The sequence below is a fragment of the Chrysochloris asiatica genome, unplaced genomic scaffold (assembly GCF_000296735.1).
Source record: "Chrysochloris asiatica unplaced genomic scaffold, ChrAsi1.0 scaffold00050, whole genome shotgun sequence".
In the NCBI taxonomy this organism is placed as follows: Eukaryota; Metazoa; Chordata; class Mammalia; order Afrosoricida; family Chrysochloridae; genus Chrysochloris; species Chrysochloris asiatica.
Genome location: NW_006408568.1, coordinates 585,465 through 600,277, shown reverse-complemented (window position 1 = coordinate 600,277; position 14,813 = coordinate 585,465). Strand labels below are relative to the sequence as shown.

General features: G+C 47.9%; 2 protein-coding genes across 2 annotated transcripts; one reads left to right on the top strand and one right to left on the bottom strand.

Annotated features, from left to right (window-relative positions):
• Positions 1 to 3,057: 3,057 nt before the first annotated feature.
• PHB2 (prohibitin 2) lies at positions 3,058 to 7,295 on the bottom strand. The gene is made up of 10 exons (XM_006862622.1): positions 7,169 to 7,295; positions 6,912 to 6,996; positions 6,542 to 6,621; positions 5,543 to 5,727; positions 4,809 to 4,938; positions 4,613 to 4,716; positions 4,105 to 4,182; positions 3,677 to 3,753; positions 3,248 to 3,253; positions 3,058 to 3,085 (listed from the first exon to the last, which is right to left on the bottom strand). The coding sequence occupies exons 1-10, from the start codon at positions 7,293 to 7,295 to the stop codon at positions 3,058 to 3,060; spliced, it is 900 nt and encodes a 299-aa protein (XP_006862684.1).
• Positions 7,296 to 7,680: 385 nt separating this feature from the next.
• On the top strand, positions 7,681 to 14,618 carry EMG1 (EMG1 N1-specific pseudouridine methyltransferase). Its single transcript, XM_006862621.1, has 6 exons — positions 7,681 to 7,862; positions 12,613 to 12,714; positions 12,822 to 12,963; positions 13,708 to 13,766; positions 13,846 to 13,995; positions 14,355 to 14,618. The coding sequence occupies exons 1-6, from the start codon at positions 7,698 to 7,700 to the stop codon at positions 14,466 to 14,468; spliced, it is 732 nt and encodes a 243-aa protein (XP_006862683.1). The 5' UTR covers positions 7,681 to 7,697; the 3' UTR covers positions 14,469 to 14,618.
• The last annotated feature ends 195 nt before the right edge of the window (positions 14,619 to 14,813 follow it).

Below are 14,813 nucleotides of genomic sequence, written 5' to 3'. Positions count from 1 at the left end.
GTTGGCAGGGTTAGTCTGATACCCCTAGCCAGTGTGGGCCTGCTGGTAGTTCAGGGAAACAGAGACCTAGGCAGGGGTGGGTACCGGGCAGTGGAGGTGAGGAAGGGGTACACTTTGTGTTCTGCTGGGGACCTGACTGCCCTACACAGACTGCAAGTCTTCTTCCCCACTTTCCCATGGACTGGGGACAGGGGCACAACCCAACCTCTGCTGAAGTTGACCCCTCACTGACCTTGGAGGGCCTTAAGGTACTTTCTGTAGACAGGGTTAGGTCTTAGAGGAGGGGGCTAAGCCTTGGGGGCAGGAGCGGCAATGGGGGTGGGTGAGGAGGAACGCAAAGGGGGCCCAAAGGCTATTTTCCCTTTGCTTTTGGGGAGCTCTCTCTCCCTAGTCTAGTCCACAGGGCAGGGTAGACCAATTGGAGGGAAGAGTGCCCACAGAAAAGGGTGGGAGGCCTGATGCCTGGGCCAGGCCTCAGAGGAGGCGTCTGTGGCTGGCGCTGGGAGGGAAAGGGTTAAGGCGGTGGAGGGGGCAGCCTATGGCAAGAGGACACACCTGTGCGCAAGGCGGCGGGCGGGGCCCAGGTGAGGAACCCGTCGCTGCCTAGAGGAGAAGGAAGCAGGAAGAGTGGAGGCCAGGGCGGGCTCTGGGCCTTTGAATCCAGGGCCTCGACTCCCCATTTTCTCCTCAGCACCTACTCTCTGGGGGGCAGGCAGGTCCGGCAACAGGTAAAAGCCATCGGGAAAGGGGTCCTGCAGCTGAGTGAGGGACTGCAGAGCCCGGAATAAGGGCCGGTGGTGAATGAGTGTTGGGGAGTTAGGTACTGGGACAAGCTGTGGAGCTGTGGTGGAGAGATGTGCAGGGGGGTCTGCTGAAGTTTCCCCTGGTCCTTAACTGATCTGGGTGGGGCTGGTTTTCAGGGTGGGGCTGGTGGCAGGGAGCAGGACTCACCCGGAAGTATCCTCAGGGACTTGGATGATGGGGGGAGGGGAGCCTAGGTCTGGGGCTGCCTGGCCTGGAGGTGGGCAGGCTGGTTGGGGGCCCCCGTCTTACCCAGCAGTGTTTGGGTGCTGGCTGGGAGTCTCTAATACTGCCGGGTAATGATGGAGGCCCCTGTCCCTGTGTCAGCGCTATTGCCTCAGGCCCCCAGGCCCCGGCTAGCTGACTCCTCTGTACCTCCATCTCCCCTCCCACGTCGCGAGCGCACCGTGCTGCAGATGAGGTGATGTTCGGTTGGCACAATGGGCCCTCCCCAAATCCAGTGTGATTTGTCATCTGGTGGATCCAGAACCACTGTAGACCTGGAACCTACTACGATTGACTCCTGCACTGTCGAGGATTGACTCCTACACTGTCGAGACCTGACCTGGCCTGGCCCGTCGCTGGGTGCCCTGTAGCAACTGGTCAGCCCTAGCCTGGAGTTCATGTAGGCCGGCTCTGGGCCCATCTTCCAGCACAGTGTTGGATGGTCTAATTGTGAAGCTCCTAACACTGTCTGGTAAAGATGGCCCCCGGGTTGGTTCCCTCGGCAATGACCTTCAGGGCAACCTAAAGACCATGAAGTCCTCCAGACCCACCACCTCTGACCTTTACCCTTTCGGATAGGGGGTGTGAATCACTAGCAAAAGAGGAACAATATGAAGGAAACAAAATGGCTGCCTCTAAGTAGTAGCAGGATTTGAAATTACTTGTTCCCCAGGCCTTGGGAAAGTGTAATAAATGAACTGTGAATAGGAACTTGTGGAGGGTTGATCCCTGTCTCTTGACCCATCTGTTGTTTGGTTGTCAATTTCATATCAGGTTCCCAACTTCTCTCAGAGGAGTGGGGCTACCACATCTCTGTCCCTTTCATTATATTGAACCCCCAGAGCAGGAGAGAGATAACTTTCTTCAAACTCTTAAGACACTGAAAGATGAATCTAGTTCCTCTATCATCCATTTTCATGATTCTGAAATAGAGCTAGTCTGACAGTTTCCAATAGTTGTCTATCCGAAAGGACATGGGCTGGAAAATGGGGACAGCAGTTATATGGTGCTGTAGGATAAGCACTGGACCACAGGGTTGGTTTGAACCGTAAGGTCGGCAGTTCAAACTCACCAGCTGCTCAGAAACCTTATACAGGGTCACTGGGTTGGAATTGACTCGAAGGCACTTAACAACAGTGGGCTATAGGACAAGCAATGGCTTTTTCTGGTGCTTGAAATCTAGTGAGGATTGTTATGGGCATATATGGATGCTTACCTAAGGACTGAAAATAGGCACCTGTTCTGTGGGACCCCAAAGCTGTGGAAGTTCAGGAGCTGCTCAGACCTGGTAATGAGAAACTAAAAGTATGGGTAATTCACAATATACAAGATCCACTGGGCACACGCACCTCCCACATAGCTACACAAAGCCCTGTCACCAAGGAAGCAGTACCCCTTGGGTCATCAGTTTTTTGTTTTGGCTCAGCAAAGCCACAGCTGCTCCAACCTCAGGAAAGGAGATGTTAAGTAAGTACGGTGCTGCTGTAGAAATGGAGGGTGTGGTGAAGATTGCAGCTGGGGCTTAGGATCTGAGGGCCTGCTATTCCCCTTACTGGGTTTGGAGGTTGAGTAGCAGGGCCTAGACTCTGCTCATCCCTAGCTGCCCTGGCCAGGTTCTTAGCGCCCTCTGCTGGCAGATACAAAGACAGACCCGGGAGTGTGCTACGTGCGCACGAGGCGGCTCCAAATCCAGCTGACACATGAGGCCGTAACTTCAGTTTAAGTAGTAAAAATTTATTGAGAATTCCTGGGATGGTGGTTATCTCCCAACTTTGAGGGAGGGAACCAACACTGTAGGAAATCACTGAGAAATCACACACTATTCAAATACCCCTGGGGAAGAGAAAAGTCATTTCCCTGACAAAGGGTCAGTCTTCCATTAATCCAAGAGGGGCTGGGAGGGGAGGTGCAGAGGGAACCATCACGTTACTGGGGCTGGCTAGGGGTATGCTGGACCCCTGGCCGACTCCTTGAAAATCAGGGGAGCAATAGATCCACTTCCTCTCAGGGTGAAGTTCTCTGTCACCAGGTTCATTTCTTAGTCTTGATGAGGCTGTCGCTGTGAAAACAAAGGGTAGATGAAGGGCACTGAGAAACAATCAGTGTGATGGAGATGAAGCACCCCCTCCCAACTGAAGGTGTATCTGTGGAAAAGGGGGTAAGGGGAAATGGGTGGGAGACAGGCTGAGGACCCCACAGAAATAAGGGTGCAACACCTTACCTTCCTCTGTGGTACCAGGTGACCAGAAACACAGATGACAGAAAAGAAACATACAACACATGTGAAATGACAGCTTCAGGCCCCACTTCTATCCCCTACCCAGCTCTAAACACCTCTCTTCTATCAAGACAAAAAGGCAAGAAGGTTGGAAGGCAGGAATCAGATTATGAAACATTTGTTCTTTCACTACTTAGCTAGGTAAAAGTTTAAAGCTGAATGATTATATTTGATCTCCAAAAAGCAATCCTATGAGATACAAGGTAGGAACTGCCAACCATCCCCTTTTCTGATAAAAATTTGGTTTCAAGAAATAGTGTTTTTTTAAGGGTCACATGGGCAGCTGGCCGTAGTGCAGCCTCCAGACCCAAGTGACCAGACAATCCCATTTTCTTCCTGACCCCCTCCTACTGTGTAGGTCACATCTCTCACCGAGTGAAACTTTCGTCCTGGAGGTTTAACACAAGGTTGTCAGCAGTGAGATAGATACGATTCTGTGACGTGGCGATCTATAGGGAGAAAATAAGACAGGAGTTTACACTGAGCAAACTTGCCATTCAATATGCAACACTTGTGGGTTAGGACTAGGAATACAGCGATGAGTAAGACATGGTTTCTGCCCCTACTTGAAGATCCGGAAGAAAGAGCAACTCAACTAACACGTCAGTACCACCAAAAATGTATGAACAAAGTGTCGGGAGCCCAGAGGAGCGTCACATGGGGAGAGGAGCATCAGCGCCAATTTGAGTAGAAACCGGGACATGCGGGAGTGTGTAATATGCCCATGCAAATGTGCCTGAACTGAAAACACCTGCCCTTTCAACAAAGCCCTGCAAAACATGCTGGGCTCGCGTACTCACCGTCTTGGAGATGTTCTGGGCAGCCCGGATTTTACGTAGTTTGATGTAGCCAGGGTTCTTGCTTAGTGCTTCTCCCAGGTGAGCAACCGAGTTAAGGGTCCACACAAGGCCAAGTCTCAATACCTGGCCCTACCCTTGCTCCTCTCTCCCACCCCTTCCTTTAGTCCTCTGGGCTGTCAGATCCAAGGTTGTGCTCAGATGGCTCCTGCCTCACACACTTTGGTTCCTCACCTGTGGGCCCCCCTGCAAGCAGCTGCCAGGCACTGGGGGCAGTGGCTGAAATGGAGGAAGGGCCAGCAGTGCTATGGATCTGGCCTTACAGTGGGGAGCCAGGCCTCATGCACCCCCACTAAGATTTCAGATCTCCCTCGGCCCCACCCACCAGGGAACCAAGGCCTAGCAGGCAGGAGTCGCATTCGCCTTAGTGTCATCAGCCGGCCCTGTTAAGAGGACAGGAAGAGCAGTATGTGCTAGGTGCTGGCCTGAGGTCTCTCTAGCAATAGGATATCATCTTGGCAGCCTCTGCCTCACCCTCAGCTTGTACAATCTTTTGCCGCTGTTCCTGCTTTGCCTTTTCCACCAAGAACTGGGCCCTCTGGGCCTCCTGCTGGGCTGCAGTGGGAAAGAGAAGAGGGGTTAAAAACCTACCACCTACCATTCCACCTCCGCCTGCACCCTCTTGTCCCACTCTTCTCATGACTCACCCACTTGTTTGGCTTCTACAGCAGCCGTATACTCTCGGCTAAAGCTCAGCTCTGTGATGGCTACATCATCCAGGATGAGGCTGAAGTCCTTGGCCCTCTCTGTCAGCTCCCTTCGGATCAACAGGGACACCTGGGGAGCGGGAGTGAGGCGAGGGAAGGTGGGTGGGGCAATGTGAGGGGACTGGAGCACTGAAAGGAAAGCGTGCTGCTGTGACCAACTCAATACGAGATTTCCTGGGAGGCAGAAAATGCACTAACCCTTTTTCTTAACTAAATCAAAACCAAACCCATGCTGCCAAGTCAAACTCTGACTCACTATGACTCTACAGGACAGAATGGAATGTTCTATAGGGTTTCTGAGACTGTAAATATTTATAGAAGCAGGTTGCCTGCCTCATTTTCCACCCACAGAGTGGCTGCTGGGTTTGAACCAATGATCTTGCAGTTAGTAGCTGAATGCTTAACCCATGGCATCATGTGAGCTTTTTATTTCTCTCTAATACCACTCTTCAGCTTCCTGTCAGACAAACCAAAACACTGCTGAAAGAGGTGCAGGAAAAACCAACACTTAGCTGTTGCTGTTAGCAATCTTCAACACTAACTGCTACTGAGTTCCAGTCTTGGCTCTCATTTCACAACCCTTTTCTAACAAGGTGCCTTTCCTGACATCTAGTCCCTGTGCCCTGCACCTGAGAGGGAAATGCTGACAGAGCAGATGGTGATGGGAGTCAGACCTGAGCCCTCTGGGTGATCAGCTGTGAGGCATTGAACTTGGCCACCACACTCTTGAGCACCTCATTGACGATGGATGGCAACACTCGCTCCTCATAGTCTAGCCCGAGGCGCTGGTACATGCTGGGAAGTTCCATGGCATTGGGTCGAGATAGCACTCGCAGGGAGATGTTCACCATCTGCAGATCTGACAGCAAAGCCAGCAGTGATTGGTTAAGGTCGTGGTGTTTAGCTAAACACCTGCCCCAAGCATTTTCTCCTGTGTTTCCCTCAGATGTACACAGTGGAACTCCCCGGGGTAAGAGGATAAGCAGGCATGAGATGTGACAAAGCACAGACCACATGTAACCTTATCCTCTTACTCAGACCCCCTCCAAAGGTACAGGTGACCCCCATTTTTGCAACGGTACTTTGCACAACCTCCATCAAAGCCTTTCTCATTCTGTAGTAAAACCATCTGTAGTCTTTACTGGACATGCCCTCCTCTTGAGGACACAGATTGTGTTTCATGAACCTTATTCTAAGACCTTGGATTTAGTAAATGAATAAATGACAAATAAGCACATCACAGGTTGTATGTATGTTTCTCCATGTGTACACGTCTCTGTGTTAGTGTGGGATTGAGGAAAGGGTCTGGGTTTCTAGGTTAGGGTGGGAAGGAGGAAACAAGTGTACTTATGAAGAGTGGGGATGTGAAACTGACTTTCCCCAGGACAGTACATACTAGTGGGTATACTTATTAAGTCGAGTAGTTAGAATTAAACAAGATCCTTGCCCTCACTGAATTTACATCAGCAGAAAGGACAGTTAGTAAAAAAATATACCAACACCACACAGTATGCCAAAGCCCAGTACTGCTTAACTCCCAGATGTAAGCACTTCGGTTAAGGCTCTTTTGCAGATGTAGAAACTAAGACTCAAGAGACCTGACACTACCAGCTTCCCCTAGGATCTCCCTCCAGGCTGTGTTTATTTTGTGACTCCTAAGTGCCCAGACCTACCTTTAGAGCCTGTAGGGGAGGAGATTTTTCGGGGTCTGGCCCGGATGTCATAGATGATGGGGTACTGGAACCAGGGGATCCTGGGAAGACGACAGGCACAGGTATTACATTATTTCACTAGCTTTGCCTAACTTCCTCTCATTTAAGCATTTCTTACTCTGTAACCTTTCCTTAACTGCCAGAGGCATACAGTTCCTGCTCGCAGTCCCCTTAACGGTTAGGGGCTCCCTTTAGATAACAACAGTTTATGTTCCTGGAGTTGCAGGCAGAAGTGAGTAAAGAGTCGCGTTGAATCCTCTTGCAAGTTCTATCATAGCCACTAGTGAGCGGGTGTCAACGGTGAAGGGTCAGGGACAGTGCCCGCCATTACCTGAAGTGAAGGCCTTCAGCCAGAATGGTGTCCGGCTGCACTCCACCAATCCGATTAAAGAAGATGGCCCTCTGGCCGCCTTCCACTGTGGAGAGAAGGCCAGACAGTGGGTCAGCGCTAGGCTCTGCGGGGCAGGGGGAGGGATTACGGCGCGCAAGGACCAGACGAGATAGGACAGGAATCTGGGAAGGGATATAAAGGAGTCTTTCGGAAAGTCCCGGGGATGGGGACCCAGCGAGTGGGTAAAGGGAGCTCACCAGTGAACACGGACTCACGGACGCCGTACGCCACGGCGCCGGCCCCCAGCAGCAACTTCAGCGCCATGCCCATGCCCCGAGGGCCGGCAGGCAGCCGTCCCGCTAAGTCCTTCAAGTTCTGGGCCATGTCCGCGCCTGAGACCGGCGGGACCAGGGGTCAGAAGGGGTGCCGGCCCGTCTCTACCCCGCCCCAATTTAGGGATCACACGCTTCACACGAGGGTCTAAAGCCTGCTGTGCTCACAGGCAAAAGGGCACCGGAAGTGCGCTCTCCTCTAAGCGCTCCCTGCTGCCCAGTGGCGGACCCAAACTTCGCGCACAGGAATCGCGCATCCGGAAGTTCCCGCCCCCTTCTGGAATCCTGCCCACCCAGGGCGGCTTCGGTAGCGCGAGGCTGCAAACCATCGCCATTTCCAAGCACCCGCTTCCAAAATGGCAGCCGGAAGGAAGTTTGTTATAGGGCGAGATTCCCTACGGCGCGAGTTCTAATCTGAGAAATTGATGTAGGCAAGTTCCGGTCCGGTTGCAAGATGGCTGCGTCCAGTGGTCGATTTCATCCTCGTGAGCGGCGCAGTGAACAGGAACAAGACTGGGATGCTGTGCAGCCAAAACGGCCCCGACTCGGAGCAGGAAGCAAGGCTGGAGGCTGTAGGCTCATTGTGGTGCTGGAAGGTGCTAGTTTGGAGACAGTCAAGGTAGTTTGGAACAGTAGTTTGGGAGGTGGGAACTGGTAGATTGATAGGTTGTGGCAGGGTGGGATGAGGATGAGGGCTCAACATGGTGCTGGTGGTGTGCTGTGGAGTCAGTTCCAACTCATAGCGACCCTGCATAGGGTTTCCAAGGCTGTAAATCTTTAAGGGAGCAGAAATCCTCAACTTTCTCCCGAGGAACAGCTGGTAGTTTGGAACTGCTGATCTTGGGGTTAGCAGCCCGACTTGTATTCACTACGCTAGAGAGAGGTGAAACATTGTTTTCGCATATATAATTGTTGTCTCTTGGCGTAACATCCTGGTTCTACAGTACTCATTTTCTTCTGTCATTATTGAATTCCATTCCAGTCTTCCAATTGTTTTACCTAGATTTTTTGATAAAGTCATCTAACGGGAAGGACTACCCGTCTGACACTTTGTCTTATTGTGGCGCGGTGATGGCTTGTGTGTTGCTACCATGCTGAAAGCTGTGCCATCCGTGGTGGACAGGGTTCACGGAGTATCCAGAGTAAGGTAGACAAGGAGGAAATGCCTTTGCAACCTTTTTCTGAAAATTCACCAGTAAAAACACTATGGATCAAGGCAGAATGTTGTCCAACTGCACCTAAACATGCCAGCTATCTAGTTTTGTTATGTATTTGTTGTTAAGTGCCCTGGAGTCGGTTTCGACTCAGCGTATCTGTGTAGGGTGTGTAAAGCTTTAAATCTTTTGCGAGAGCAGAAAGCCTCTTTCTCCCGCAGAGCGCGGCTGGTGGACTCGAACCGTGTGCTTGTGGTTTGCAGTCCAGTGCTTATTCTGTGGAGCTACCGTGCTTCCTTTGTTATGTATTGTCGTTAAGTGCCATTGAGTTGGTTAGGACTCAGACTCAGAGCGACCCTGTATAGGGTTTCTGAGGAGCGGTAGCGAGATTGAACCGCTGACGCAGTTCAAACTGACGTTGCAGTCCATCACATTAGCCTGCAGCACCAGGACTCCGGGTTATGTATGTACATTGCTGTTAAGTGCCATCGAGTTGCTTCCGACCCATAGCGATCCTGTATAGGGTTTCCAAGAAGCGGCAGATGAGCTTGAACCGCTGACCTTGGAGTCTAGTGCATTAACCTGCAGCACTAGGACTCCTTGTTATATCCTCGTCCGTAGTGATGTGCCATCGAGTCAATTCCGACTCAGCGACCCTGTACATGGTTTCCGAGGCTGTAAATCTTTACGGGAACAGAAAGCCTCATCTTTTCCCCAGCAACAGCTGTATAGGGTTATCATAAATCAAAGCTCTCTTGATGGCCATTAACAGTTATAACTAGGGAAGGGAAATTTCCCTAAGTCTGAAAACAGGCTACTGGATAGGAGAAAGGTAGTTACTGTGACCTAGTTAGACTTCGGCTCACTCTTCTATTTGTAATTAGAAAAGGTTGTAATATCTTTACATCTTTATTTTGCCCAACAGCTCTTTTTCTGAATATTCCAGCAATTCCCATTTTTTAAAAAAACTGTATTTTTTTTTCATTCCCTTTGATCCTTGTTTCTCTTACTCTTTGTTGTTGTTAGGTGCCATCAAGTCGGTACTAACTCATAGCGACCGTATGCACAACAGAACGAAACACTGCCCAGTCCTGGGCCAACCTCACAATTGTTGCCACGCTTGAGCCCATTGATGCTGCCACTTTGCCAGTCCATCTCCTTGGGGGTCTTCCTCTTTTTCTCTGACCCTCCACCTTACCAAACATGATATCATTCTCCAGAGACTGGTCCCTCCTGACAATGTGTCCCGAAGTATGAGAGATGAAGTTTGGCCATCTTGGCCTCCAAGGAGCACTCTGGCTGCACTTATTCCAACACAGATCTATTGGTTCTTTTGGCAGCCCATGGCACTTTCAATATTCTCCTCCAACACCATAACTCAAAACCATCAATTATCCTATGATCTTCCTTATTCACTGTCCAGCTTTCACATGCATATGAAGTTATTGAAAATACCATGACTTGGGTCAGGAGCACCTTAGTCCTCAAGCCGACATCTTTTCTCTTCAACACTTTAAAAAGGTCTTGTGCAGCAGATTTGCCTAATGCAATACGTCATTTGATTCCTTGACTGCTGCTTCCGTGAGTGTTGATCGTTGATCCAAGAAGAATGAAGTCCTTGTCAACTTCAATCTTTTCTCCGTTGATCAGAATGTTTATTGATCCAGTGGTGAGGACTTTTGTTTTTACATTGACATGCAATCCATACTGTGGTCTTTAGAGCTACACTTATTCAAGGAATGGGCCTAGAAAAAATAGCCTAGACTTAGAATTTAGATATGTATTTATATCAATTTTGGTACTTTTACATTTTTTAAGTGTGTGATTTTAAGAAAGTAAACTTTATCCTTAGTGTGTAAAATAGGGGTAACGCCTTAACTGAATCAAAGAAGGACATTGTGATGCTTTAAAAGTACAATAGTATGTTTCTACGATAATCTAAAATATGATTCTCTTTGTCCTTTTTCCATCAGGAACTTTAAGTTTGCATTCTAGGATTGCTGTTAAGTGCTATTGAATCAGTTCCGACCCATAGCGACCCTGTATAGGGTTTCCAAGAAGCGGCTGGTGGGTTTGATCTGCGGATCTTGAGATTAGCAGTCCTGTTCTTATCCTACAGTGCCATACCAGGACTGCATTGCATTCTAGAATACCTGTTTGTTTTTTAAAAAGTGGCCAGCTAAGCAAGCTTCTTTTCATTTTCCTGTAATTGGTATTTCTAATCTAATTGTAGGCTCATACTCATCTCTCACTATTCTTCCATCATATTAACTTTGTTAATTTTGACTGTCCCTCAAACTTATTTGCAAATGTGACTAGCATGTCTTCTGTGGTAGCACAGCACAGTGGTTGAGAATGTAGACTTGCGCTTGACTGTCTGGGTTAAAATCCCTTCTCAGGTACCTACTGATTGTGTGGCCTCAGGCATATCATTTAACTATGTAGTTTGTTCATATTACCAAAAAAACTTCCAGTCCATTTGTTATAGAGCTGACTTCAATTCCTGGCGACCTCATGTGTGTTCACGTAGAGCTGTGTTTATAGGGTTTCCTTAGGGTGGTTACTTTGGAAGTAGCCAACAGGCCTTCTGAGGTGCCTCTGTGTCAACTTCAGCCTATTAGGTTTCAATCAAGTGCGTTAACTGATCATCTAAATTCTCCTCATGTGTTACACGGGTATAGTAATAGTACCTCCCTCATAATGTCGTTGAAGAGGAATAAAGGGATTAAATGTGTAAAGGGCTTAGAATAGGGTCTGGCACTTGGTAAATGGTTATTTAGTCCATGCTCATTAGGTGTTGAAAAGGTCATGGTTCAATTAAAACTCTTAGAGCATGCTCTGAAATAATTTAGGTAAGCTTGTCATTAGTGTTATTTTCTGGGTAACAATTCATAGGTGGCTGAAATTGACCTCCGTATGTACTGTTATCTTCCTGTGTTGGTCCTTCTGCTTCTGCTAGTTTCATCTGGGCCTGAGATCTGAATTGACTCCTTGTACTTCAGCCTCATTGGCGTTAAGCTCTTTGGGAGCACTTAGTTCTCTTACACCTTAAGGCCACTGCACGTTTTCTATTTGGAAGCTCCCTCTATTCAGCTTTTTGCTTATTTCCTATTCATTTGTTCATTGAATAATTATTGAGTCCTGGTGTGCTGCTGTAGGATAAGCACTGGGCTGCTAACCACAAGGTCGGCGGGTCAAACCCACCAGGTGCTCCTCAGAAATCCCATACAGGGTTGCTGAGTCAGAACTGACTCGATGGCACTTAAAAACAACAAAATATTACCTCCTAAGAGAAACAACTCTCCTCCCTGGTGTAAATCAGACTCCTCCTGTTACAATCTTTTAACAAACCCTTTAGTTTTCTTTCATAAAGTTTATCAGTTTAAATACTTAAATGATTGTTTACTGTTTGTCTCTTTCACTAGAAGGTTCTGTGAAAGCATAGAATTAAAAAAAAACTTCTTTCTTGTATCCTAGCAGAATCATGAGACATGGTAGATGCTTTAAGTCTTTGTTGACTTGATAGTAATGGGTTTGTTGTTGTTGTTTTTTTTTTTTGTGTGTGGTTGTTACATGAGTTTTGTAATTTACAAAGTAATTTCATAATCACATTTGATCACTGCCCTTCAGTGTTTCAATTCCCCTCTTTTCAGTGCTATTTCTTTTTCTTGACCTCAATTCATACCTTTGCTCACATTAGCCATAAAACTGGGACTAAGGGAATAACAACATCCTTTCCTGTGTTTTCTTTCCGAGATGTATTCCTCAATTCAACTCATTCCTGTAGTATTGTTAAGATTTCACAGCCCTTCACTCAGTGCATGTGTTAAGCAAACTTAAGGCAGTGACTGTGCCTTTTGTCCAGTACACACTAAACATAAGGATTTAGCCTTACTAAGTCCTATCTGCTTTAGTATCTCCCACTGGCCTTGTGTTATAGCCCCAGTTTAACATGAAATCAGGTGAGATCCTGTGAAGCCACAGGTGTGCCCTTTTCCTCTGTGGTCATTTACTTGGAGTAACATAGTAACCTCTGAGGGGCTTGTTGGGCCCCACCTCAGGGTTTCTGATTCACTAGATTTGGAGCAGGCCTCAGAATATTTAACAGGCTCCCAGATGCTGCTGCTGGTTTGGAGATCACATTCTGAGAAACACTGGGCGAGGGAATAGAAAGAAGCTTATGTTGCTCTCATCATGCTCTTCATTTTTCTTCAGGTAGGGAAGACATATGAGCTACTCAACTGTGACAAGCACAAGTCTATGTTGTTGAAGAACGGACGGGACCCTGGGGAAGTGAGACCAGACATAGCCCACCAGGTAACTCCAGGGACAGAATTCATACTCCTTGAGACTGTCTGTATGTGGTTAATGCAGTATGTGGCTTCTCTTCATTCTTCGTTGTGCTTGGTTTCTGCCTTCCCCAGAGTTTATTGATGCTGATGGACAGTCCCCTGAACCGAGCTGGCTTGCTACAGGTTTACATTCACACCCAGAAGAATGTGCTGATTGAAGTGAACCCCCAGACTCGAATTCCGAGAACCTTTGACCGATTCTGTGGCCTCATGGGTAAGAAGCCTTAGGACTTAAAAGTTCAGTAGTGAAGAAGGGAGGATGAAAAAGGAGACATTAAATGTGGACGTTTTACACTAGGGGACCCAACGTGATGGATAGCAGTACCACGACTCATTACCTTCCATGTGCGGGAAGTACCGCGTTCTTGCCTTGGTTTCTAAGGAGCCCTGATATACAGTGGGTTAAGTGGTGGGCTGTTAACTGTAAGTTCTATGGTTCAAATCCACCAGCCACTCCTAGGAGAATGATGAGGCAGTCTACTCCTGTAAAGATTTCATCTCAGAAACCTTAAGGAGCAGTTCTGCTCTGTCCTATAGGGTTGCTATGAATTGGCATCAACTCCATGGCAGTGGGTAGGTGTCGTGCTTGGGGGTTCCAAGGCCCAGTGACACAGGGAGCAGCTGAACCCATCAGCTTGTCTTAGTTGTTAAGTGCCATTGAGTTGGTTCCGACCCATAGCGACCTTGTATAGGGTTTCCAGGGAGCATCTGGTGAGCTTGAACCACCGACCTTGTGGTTCAAACCCACTTTGCAGTCTAGCACATTAACCCACAACAGCCCACACCAGTACTTACTAGTCGTAACACTGGGCAACCATCTGCTCTTACAATTTTGTAGACTGGATATTAAGGACACACCCAGCCCACCATGCTTGGTTGGTTTTTTTGGTTACATTATGGGGCAGAAGAAATGGGCTTTCACCTAGCTCTGAACTTTTTTTTTTTTATGCTCCCTCAGTTCAGCTTTTACATAAACTCAGTGTCCGAGCAGCAGATGGTCCTCAGAAGCTATTGAAGGTGAGCTATTAAAACCCACTGGTTGGAAGTAGGGTTTTGAGAATGATACTGGGACTGATGTTTCTTTTTCTTTTTTTAGGTAATCAAGAATCCGGTGTCAGATCACTTCCCAGTTGGATGTATGAAAATTGGCACTTCTTTTTCCATCCCAGTTGTTAGTGATGTGCGAGAGTTGGTGCCCAGCAGTGACCCTATTGTTTTTGTAGTGGGGGCCTTTGCCCATGGCCAGGTAAGGGCTTAGGTCGCAAGGGAATAGTTGCCCGTTTGTTTGTAGAGCTGAGACTTGGTACAGAATTCAGAGAGCAGCTGTTAGCATTTTCACAATCCTTGTTATTTCTAATTGGGTGGGAAATAGAGGATAGGAGCACAGCTGGATGTCATGGAGGTTTCACACCCTGCTCTAGGCTACAGACTTTAAGGAATGCTGGGATATTTGTAATAGTCAAAGCTAGGACCTCTTTTATCTTTTGTACAACTCTGATCTTAAACCTAATTCCACCATTTTTTTTTCGTGCTTTAAAGAATGGCTGACCCTGCTACTGATTTCTTCTAGTACTAATCAGCTGACAGAAACTCTTTCCTCTTTAGGTCAATGTGGAGTACACGGAGAAGATGGTGTCCATCAGCAACTACCCTCTTTCTGCTGCCCTTACCTGTGCAAAACTGACCACAGCCTTTGAAGAAGTATGGAGAGTTATCTGAGAAGAAGATCTTTGTTCCAAAACAAAGACTGCCATTCCTTGACTTTTCTGAGCTAACTGCTGAGAAATGGCTTTCCTGCCTTAAGACTGTGGAGTTTGGGGAAGCCAGGGCTGTACATTGCTGTTAGTTTATCTTATAAATATTGTTGTTATAAACCTAATTGTTCTTTGGGGCTACCTAAGCTTGAATAAGGAAGATCGTAGAAGAATTGATGCCTTTGAGTTGTGGTGTTGGAGGAGAATACTGAAAGTGCCATGGACTGCCAAAAGAACTGATAGATCTGTTTTGGAAGAAGTGCAGCCAGAGTGCTCCTTGGAAGCCAGGATGGCTAAGCTTCGTCTCTCC